The 10,144-nt window shown below is 40.8% G+C and overlaps 1 protein-coding gene across 1 annotated transcript; it reads right to left on the bottom strand.

Annotated features, from left to right (window-relative positions):
- Positions 1–5,361: 5,361 nt before the first annotated feature.
- On the bottom strand, positions 5,362–9,524 carry LOC124752807 (cuticle protein 63-like). Its single transcript, XM_047249080.1, has 2 exons — positions 9,404–9,524; positions 5,362–5,652 (listed from the first exon to the last, which is right to left on the bottom strand). Exons 1-2 carry the CDS (start codon positions 9,413–9,415, stop codon positions 5,431–5,433), a joined length of 234 nt encoding a protein of 77 aa, XP_047105036.1. The 5' UTR covers positions 9,416–9,524; the 3' UTR covers positions 5,362–5,430.
- Between the last annotated feature and the right edge of the window lie 620 nt (positions 9,525–10,144).

Genomic DNA, 10,144 nt, shown 5'->3' with positions numbered 1-10,144 from the left:
AGCTAGTTCTAAGTCTAGGTCACTGATGACCTCAGATGTTACATCGCATAGTGCTTAGAGCCATTTGAACCACTTGAACCTTGGCCGAGCTGAATAATTCACTCAGCGTGGATAATTTGGGTGATTGGAGTTAAATCAGGGTACCACAGGGTTCATTTCTGAGTCCAATTTTATTATTTATATATGTTAATGACCTTCCACTTCACTGTCAACAAGCAAAATTGGTACTCTTGCAGGCTATACTAGTGTAATAATGAATTCCATTAGAGAGAAAGCAACTGAAGTGTTAGTTTCTAAAGAGCTATATAGTGGTTCTCTGAAAATGGACTATCCCTAAATTTTGAAAAGAAAATAGAAAACACACTACATTCGGGTCTGTACAACAATCAAAGACATACCAACAATTGATATAGCAAATGAGGAGGACTCTGCAAGTAGGATAGAATGCACGAAATTTTTCGGTGTACATATTGACGCCGGTCGTTGTGGCTGAGCAGTTCTAAGCGCTTCAGTCGGGAACCGCGCTGCTGCTACGGTCTCAGGTACGATTCCTGCATCGAGCATGGATGTGTGTGATGTCCTTAGGTTAGTTAGGTTTAAGTAGTTCTGAGTCTAGGGGACTGATGACCTCAGATGTTAAGTCCCATAGTGCTTAGAGCCATTTGAACCATTTTTAAATATTGACGATAACTTGATCTGGAAGAAGCATAATACTGAGCCTCTCAAATAGTGAAGTTGAACTACTTTTTTTTGTGTAATTGGTAATCTGGAAACAAACTATCAACCTAGAGAAATAGATTACTTATTTCTACTCAATAATATCGTATGGAGTAATTTTCTGGGGAAACTCATCAGTTGGAAAGCAAGTATTGACTATACGCAGGCGAGCACTGAGAATAATATGTGTTGGTCACCCAAGGACGTCATGAAAGTACTTCTTCAAGGAGCTAGGCTTTTTAACTGAGTCGTCACAGTACATACTTTCGCTAATGGAATAAGCTATTATAATCTGAGGTGGACATATCTACATACCTAGAACACCAGAGGGAAAAATGACGTTTATTACCAATTGTTAAAGCAGCCATTGGCCTGGAGAGGAGCTCAATATGCAGTAATAATATTTTCTGATATTTTCACAGTAACGTAAAATGTCTGATAGGTAGTGGAGCAGGTTTTAAAATTAATTTAAAATTATTTTTCCTTCTATTCCATTTACCATTGACGAATTACTACTTAAGAACTGATAGGCAATAAAGTAAGAGAGAGAGAGAGAGTTGAATGAGTAGAAATAAAATGATAGTATGTTCATTAATGTTAGCACTAATCTGTATACATATCCTGTGAACTGACTGGTTCCACATCATTTCGGTAAGAGAATCATTCAAATTATCTATGGAGCATGTAAATGACTAACTAACTGACTACCTGCGGTGTGATGTCCGAATTAACAAAAGTGTCAAGAGACGTGCTTTCCACTTCAGTAGGTCACACTGCTTTGGTGAGTCGTTATCCTCACTATAAGGTTTTTGCCGCCATTTTCATGTCTGTGTGGTCGCTTTCTGTTCTTGGGAGCAGCGATGGACCGCACAACTCGTGTTAGTGCAGCTTTGATCAGAAACACGGTGGTAAGTATTTCGACTATACTCTCATAGCGTTGCAATTCGATCGGTAGGCGCGATAAAGCTAAGTATTTTTTTGCTATAGACAATTTGTGCTGTCCTTGTCAAAGCTTCAGTTATATCCCATTTCATAACACATTTTAATAATTTGCCTTATTTTATTATCTCTTATCTTACGTACACACTGATATTATGAGACACCAGTGCTCTCTATACTATCTTAATGCCGAAATCGGGCTGTCTGACTGTGCCGGCCAAAGATACTCGTATTTAGTTTCTTGTCTAATTACTGTATGAGTACTATGACATATCACGAGAAAGCAAAATGAAATTGCTTTCAGATTCTGCTCACACGCCAGTACATTACATCACATTTTGGTATAAAGTTTAAAGCCAGAAATAAGTAAATCACTCCTGATCATATACAGTCTGGTGTAAATTTTTTTCCTAGTTACAAAATGGCGGACTAAGAAAATGACAAGAATCTGCAACTACGCCGAAATTTCGTGCTCCCTGCCCATTCACATACAATCGGCGTATTGGAGACATCCTACTGTCAGTGTGAAGAAGAAAGAGTTTGTGATATAAATCACATCTAATGTCAGTGTGGACGCTATCAATAAGACAGAGTATACTTTTTTATGGACTTCTTAAGACTTTATCATGCCAGCCTCTTTGCACAATTCAAATTCTCGGGGGCACAACCAATAGGACCTACGACGCCATATCCAGATTTATAGCTAATAAAAATTAAAATGGAACTGTGACCATTGAACTTAACTAAAGAAATGAATTAACAACTGAGTGATTAGGTGACAATTGTGTCTTTGTAATGTAAGTATAGCACTCTCGATCTGAATATATATATGAAATGTTATCTTGTCATGAATATGTGTACCAAAATATTTAAACAGTGATGGATAAAACGGTTTATATGCTAAAAGCCAATAAAATAAAAAATCTTTATTTAAATAGATTCCGTGTTTGTTCCGATGAGTAGTCAGGGATGTTTAAGTATGCTGTTAGTATTTCGAATTTTTTTCCGAGATCGGTTGAGTAACGTGAGGATAGTCAGCAACTGAATGTTTCCTCTCTGTGAATCTGTGTAAGTTATTCCTTAACTTACCACCCAGATATTCCAAATCCCATCACACTATACGTCATGTACATATTCCAGCCTGTGGTCCCTTGGGACACTCATTGGACTATATATAACGGAACATGATGTTATCGCACAAGGTACGCAGTCTTCAGGACCTTCTCCCTCATTTTGTTGGCCCAAATGAGCCAAGTATCTGTTCAATTAAAATTATATCTATTTGTTAACACAAATGAATTAACTTGAGGGTTATTTGAATACCATTGTTTAAAACTCATTTTTAAAATTAATCACTTGATGTATCTGTTACGTTAATAGTGTATTATCCAAGAACCTTAAAATTTCATCGCTTACTTTAGGTTCTCAAGGAAAAATTAAAAACTATTGTTTATTACAAAAACAAAAAGACTATGGAATGAAACCACATTAAATTCATTTTCCCAAATAATAGCCATGCTTTGGAAACTATTTTGCAAAATAAATAAATAAATAAAAATAAAAAGTTTCAGGCTATCCTTTTCCCTTCACGAGTATGTGGTATTCAATGTGATGGTGCACGTTAATTACAAAGTAAAATATAATAGTGTAAGTTAGTGTAAGTTTGCTTTTCTCACGTATTGATGGTTTTACTTAAAGATATGAGATATTTTTTCTACAATCCTTGTACTATACAGTATACAACAACCAAATTTCGCATAGATTTGATAATAAATTAAAAATGATAATTTATTTTCCATATGTTAACGAATGTTGTTTTGTTGCATCACTATGTTAAGAACAAAAAACTTCCAAAAGTTGAAATAACTTAAAACGGAAACAAAGGAAAATCAAATGCTAAAATTTACTATGGTTGCTTAACTTCATAGGAAGAACTAATAAGTCAAGTTTCAAACAAATGTGAAACGTTAAACAAGATGGCATACATCATTTAACATGACCCCTTAGTATATACTAATACCTTCCTGCATGTGCTGAACATTCATATGCACAGTATTTTCTAAAACTTCAGCATTATCAACCTACAAAAAAATCTTGAAAATGTGTAGAATACTTTCCATAATCACCAGGGCACGAAGAGACTGTGCAAGACAGTACAGGATTTCCAAATTCTTCCATTTCCTGTACAGAAAAGTTGAACAATAGTGAATGACAATACTTTATAATTATTTATATCTCAGATGGGTATAGCAGATAGCGTATAAGGAGTAGAAATTTAGACTTGCACTGTTTTTAAAACAGCATGCCAGCCTGAGACTCGAGACCTAATAATTTCCTTTCTGGGTCAGTAAAATCACCGGTTGTATTATCCAGATATAGCTCATCTCACAACCGCAAGAGTTTTTCTCCTACCTGCTGAGCGTCTTAGAAAGTCTCCTGCACACCCAGCATGGCTGGCACTGCTTGGGTGAAAATTATGGCTGATGCTCAACTCAATGGGTTTTTGGAAGTCAATTTTTAATGCTTGAGTTTAGTCTGGAGAGCTAAATCAAAATCTGCCCACACAAAAGCCAGAGAATTATTAGAATCTCACACCGACACAAATTTTCACAACAACGCATACTCCATTGCAGGGTGAAAGATTGATAGCGAAAACTCTGGGTGACTACATTGTTCATTACGTATATTATTTCTCCAGTCAACAAATCTTTTTCGAAACATATATTAATCGCACAGGGATGAAAGAGGTAATGCTACAAAGGATTTTAACCGAATTCTGACAATGCTTGCCGATTTAAAATTAATATTCGTGGATAGTTTTGACATAAAAGTGATTTTTAACTATCACAGGAAAAAGGACATCATAGATGCCCAGCTTCATACTTATATTCCCGAAGCTATAAAATTAATCATGATTAATGGCCACCCTTTCCGAATTAGCTTATCAGAGATACCATTTTATTTGTTTTAAAATTTTAACTGGATAATTCTTGAACAGGACTACCTTGGATAACAACCGGGATCTCTGCGGTGGTCCATTATCTCTGCCCGTCGTATAAGCTGACTTTCCTAAACGAATATATTTTCCGAAATGACAAACGAACTTACTGTAATCGAAAATGTTTGTCTACTTAAAGTTATAGGTTACGTGGCCCTACTGACAGTCGCTAATCTTCGTACGTCATACAAACCGCGACGAACATTCGGAGTACAAACACACTTTTGGACACGTGGAAATATTTGTACAAGGGTGTATCATATATTCATGATTATTGTTAACGTAGTTCGCTTGATTTTTAAAGATATTTTCTTTTAGTTCCCACGACTACCCTAATCCCAACGACAACACTTATTTGAAATTCTTTCATTATTGAAAACTATAAAAGTGCAAAAGTTTCGCATGCGTCCCCTAGTCGCTGTTTATTTTCGTAGTATTAAGTCACTGAAAGCAGAAGTGACTCTAGAGCATTTTTGGTTTTAGTATCATGTCAACCGAACGAATAATTACAAGGAATAAAAACTAACATAGGAATCTTAATAATCGTAAATGTGACAGATTAAATGCGAACGTTTTGATATCAGCGTTGTTGAAACTGACAACGGCTGTTGACGACGAACACAAGTGAATACAGGGGCATGGGATGAAGTAGTCAGTGATGTACAACTAGACAAGAGAAACGTATGAGGAGGTAAAAGACAAATCAGTGATTTTACAGAGGCTTTATTTTTGGAGACACAGTACACACAGACAAGTATAAATTAGTATGTAGTGGTTCAGCCGATGATGGGGTGACCCAAGCCGATCCCCAGGCCCAGAGGGGCGTGGCCGATGGAGGGAGCGGCGACGATAGGGGCGGCGGCTATGGCGGGAGCGGCGAGGACGCGCGGCGCCAGCACCGCGCCGGGGGCGGCCAGCACTCCCGCCCCCAGGAGGCCGCGCTTCTCTCGCGTCTCCTGGCAGCAGGCGGTGGCCACGCAGGCGGCGAAGACAATCACCTGCAGAATGAAGATTCATTACGTGACTGAATCAGGAGAAAAGAGGTGAACGCATCACTGCCACTGTTATTTCATTCGACATAAGCCAACAGGACATAATATTAGTAATCCCCTTAAAAGAACGCATCCATTGCATTTGAGACCTGCAGAAGTCTTAGAAGTAGTACCAGGCCGTCAGCCTGACGAAACTCGTGGCAGTAAAGCGATTCTTAGGGGCAAGTCGGTTGTGTGGAATCAGTGTAATAGGACGGTCTATGTGGGCACATGAGGGGAATCATCAAGGAATTAGCGCTTGTGGAGCCACCAATGTACACTGATATCCAAAATGGAAGCAACAAACCGGAGTTTCCTCGTCCAGTGTGTAATTCACGATACAATGACAGAAACTTTCAATAGGTTTCCTACGGTCGTTTTCTGCAGGGTAGATCGCATTCCAGTCAAAGAACAACCACGCCAAGGATGACGTCAGGGCACCTATGAAACGGGGTAGTGTATGCCGCGTAGTCCCACATCCACCATCGCTGCGTACAAGGTCATAGAGGGTGCATTATGGCCCATACCAGACTCTCTGTGGTGAAAGGCCTTAGGAAAAATGGAAGTAAAGCAGTCGCAAACTGATGTGGCCCGATGGATTAATGTGGATCATTCTGTTCTTTCTCGGATGTGGCGACAGTTTATAGAGACTGAAACTGTGTCCCGAAGATCAGGCCAGGGCCGACCACATGTGACATCAGAAAGAGAGCACCTTTATTTGACTGCAAAGGCTAAGTACTGCACTGCAACTGTCATTTGACCTCGCAGTATCCCCTGGACGTACTGTATTGAGGATAACGGTGTACTGCAGGCTTCAGTAGCTTGGCCTCTATTGTCAGAGAGCTGCTGTTTTTGTATGTATGAAGCGTCTTCACAGAATGGAACCTCTAAAGTGGAGTTATAACATGCCACCCCGACCGTCGAACAGTGGGCCAGTGTTCTGAAGAGAATATGAAACACGACTTCGAGACCCGAACATTGAGGAAAGAGACAGATATCGAGGAGGACTGCTAATGGTGCGGGCAGCGATTATGTTGACCACTCGAACACCATCTCATGAAATTGTATAGGCGAACATGAAAAGTTTAATTGCTGTCAGTTATTATGAAGAGATACTGGGACCTCATGTACGGTTGTTGCTAGGTGCTGCGTGCCCAGACTTCGTATTAGTGGACGATAGTGGTCGACCTCATAGAGCACGCGTCGTTGATGTTTTCGTGGAAACAAGATACTGCACGCATGACGTGGCCTGCTCGCTCCCCAAATTTGAATCCAATAGAGCATGTCTTGGATTCACTAGGGACATGGGTAGCATAACGTCAGCATCTACCAACCACTTCCCCAGATTTACTAGCAGTTCGGCAGGTAGATTGGCCTTTATTGCCTCAACATGAGATTTATGACAACATTCACAGCCTACCCCGTTTTTGCCACGCCTCTATTGTTGCCACAGGTGCTCACACACCATACTGAGCACATTAATCAGTTGTCGTAATGTGTGTGCAAATCCATTAGATTGATAAAAAGAAACCAAGCACATTTTGTCTACCGTTATAGATGTTGCACTTGTGTATATTCTGTAGTCCTTACGTTGTTACTACTTTACTATCACCTGTTTACACGGTTTTGTGGCAATATAAACGCAACCTTACAAAATTTCCGTTTGTTGCTTTAATTCTGGACACCAAGCTACATGCCGTGATTGAAATGGTCCAATCTGTTGGTGTACTTCCACTGGACATGATGACAAACACAGTTATGTTCGGTTACACAAAGGGGGAAGAAGGCCGCTTAGTAAATATCGAAGTCGCTATAGATAGGGCACAAGCTATGACTGCACAACTACAGGCAGGAGGATGGTCGCGGACTGCTCAAATGAATCTGTCCAGCATTGCTCTCGGGTCATAGAAAAACATAAAATGGTTCAAATGGCACTTACGTCATCAGTCCCCTAGGACTCAGAACTACTTAAACCTAACTAACCTAAGGACATCACACACATACATGCCCGAGGCAGGATTCGAACCTGGGACCGTAGCAGTCTCGCGGTTCCGGACTGATGTGCCTAGAACCACTCAGCCACAGCGGCCGGCACAAAAACTTAATCTATGTGACGAAAGCGGATATAGCTAACCATTATCAATGGATGTTCTGTTTTCTAGCGAAGTGCTATGTAGTGTAAACCGTATTTAGTATTTCATAAACATTTTCTTCGTGAATGGTACGACTGAAGTAGTCTACTGAAGCAGCATATTCAAAATCATCTACCCCAATGAAGACTTTACGAGACTGTTGTAATATTTAAATTGTCAAATGAAGTAATAACATTTGTTATATAATTGCGGTACAGGCTTTTCTTCACGAACGTCAATGATTTTCGAATATGGGGGTGTGCCAGATAAACATCCCGTGGTTGATTTACTCTGTTTAAACGAGAGAAACGGAAAATACTAGAGACAAGGCTGCTCCGTACTATCGACCACGCCTGAAACAGATATTTCTGTGAATTAATAAATGCTCTCAGTCGTAAGGCATAGTTGGCAAGCAGACACCGAGGAGCAGGTTCAGCAGCGTAATCGAAAAAGTAGGAAATGTAATCGAATTTGTTGCGAATATGACCCATCATTGGTTGTATAATGACGACAATGAAAATTTGCGTCAGACTGGGACGCGAACCCGGATTTCCTGCTCTACGCGAGCGGTCGCCTTAACCGCTTCGGCTATCCGTACACAAATCACAGGGAGAAAAAAATTGATGAAATGGCTCTGAGCACTATGGGACTTAACATCTGAGGTCATCAGTCCCCTAGAACTTAGAACTACTTAAATCTAACTAACCTAAGGACATCACACACATCCATGCCAGAGGCAGGATTCGAACCTGCAACCATAGCGGTCGCGCGGTTCCAGACTGAAGCGCCTAGAACCGCTCGGCCACAACGGCCGGCTAATCACAGGGAGACCCAAACTTCAAAATGTCATCCATGTGCCGTAGCCTGCACTCGTACTTTACGCATATTCCCGTCCAGGAAGGACATATATACTGAGAGTCGAGGATCTCGCATTGGCAAATAATTAAGATACAGCAGTGCCTCTGTTATTAAGAAGTATGATGAAATGTTTCTTCGTACTTGCATGTTTGTTCGAAGGATACATTGCATCGTACTTATTCATAATACAGGCAGTAATGACTCGTAATCGGAAAGGGCTTCCTTGACCCGCGCTTAGGGTCTTTCATTGTTCGTGTAGGTGTTAAGTGTAGATGACTGGTGTAGTTGTGTGTATGGTGTGGCGTCTTGTTTGTCTTGTATCATGGACGGATCGCCATCAACAGTTTTAAATGCTCTCCATCGGACACTGCTGAGAGTTCTGAAGTTTAATCTATGACGTTCGAGCAACGTTGGCTGACAGGAAATTGACGCTCCCATCTCTCCCCACACCACAAAAATGGTAGTAGTGAAAATGTCTTCCACCATCGAGATTCGAACCAACTAGATCCGACGCGAGTGACATCGCAGAGGAGTCCGTTGGCAATATCGACTGCAGAGGAGGGTACTTATATCAAGTCCGTACCAGAGAAAGGAACGTTAAGAATGAACACATTCGATGGTCGACTGAAACGGAATACATTAACAGAGTGGTGGTTGTTCTCCCATTCTTTGCTCTGATATGAAATACGAATGTAAAGGCTCAGATGTGAACAGACAGTGTTACTTACCAGAAACTTCATGTTGTAAGATGGGAGAGGCAAGTGTGTCGAATGCAGTGGAGCGGCCAGCGTGCGGTTTATATAGCTGCACCGTCGCCACGTGTAGGGCGTTAGCCGGCTCAGCTGTTGGCCTTCGATGACACTCAGCAGGCGGCGACTGCCGTGCTATCCTTTACACTGTCGTAAGCCGCTACGTCCCTAAACTATAGTTTGTAAAACAATATATTTCAGCGTTTTCCTCAACTTTTCTCCTGAACTGGCTAGTTCAATAAGTATCACTTCCTTGTTTCTCTGGACTTCCGGTTATTAGTACAGCTTTGCTGTTGATAACAGATACGACAATCAGTACATCTAACTCCTTTTCATTGTCGGCTCCCTATGCCTTGGGAGGTCGGATCGGCGTCTAGGCTAACAAGCGAAATATCCTCGCTCTAATAGACTTATTTGATATGGTCCGCCGCAAAATACTCATCTGCGCTAATGTCTTCTCTCTGAGTAGCACGTGCAGCATACGCCCCCAATTATTTGTTGACTGTATTCAAATCACTGTCTTCCTTTACAGTTTTTCCTCTCTACTTTTCGCTCTAATACCATGGAGATTATTCCATGACGCCTTCTCACATGTACTGCCATCCTATCCCTCCTTCTTCTCAGTGTTTTCCATATGTTCCTTCCTTCGCCGATTCTGCGGAGAAACTCTACATTCCTCATCTTGTCACTCCACTTGATTTTCAACATCCTTATGCAGCA

The sequence above is a fragment of the Schistocerca piceifrons genome, chromosome 1, assembly GCF_021461385.2.
Source record: "Schistocerca piceifrons isolate TAMUIC-IGC-003096 chromosome 1, iqSchPice1.1, whole genome shotgun sequence".
Classification (NCBI taxonomy): domain Eukaryota; kingdom Metazoa; phylum Arthropoda; class Insecta; order Orthoptera; family Acrididae; genus Schistocerca; species Schistocerca piceifrons.
Note: the sequence above shows the minus strand (reverse complement) of the source record. Positions and strands in the feature narration are given on the sequence as shown.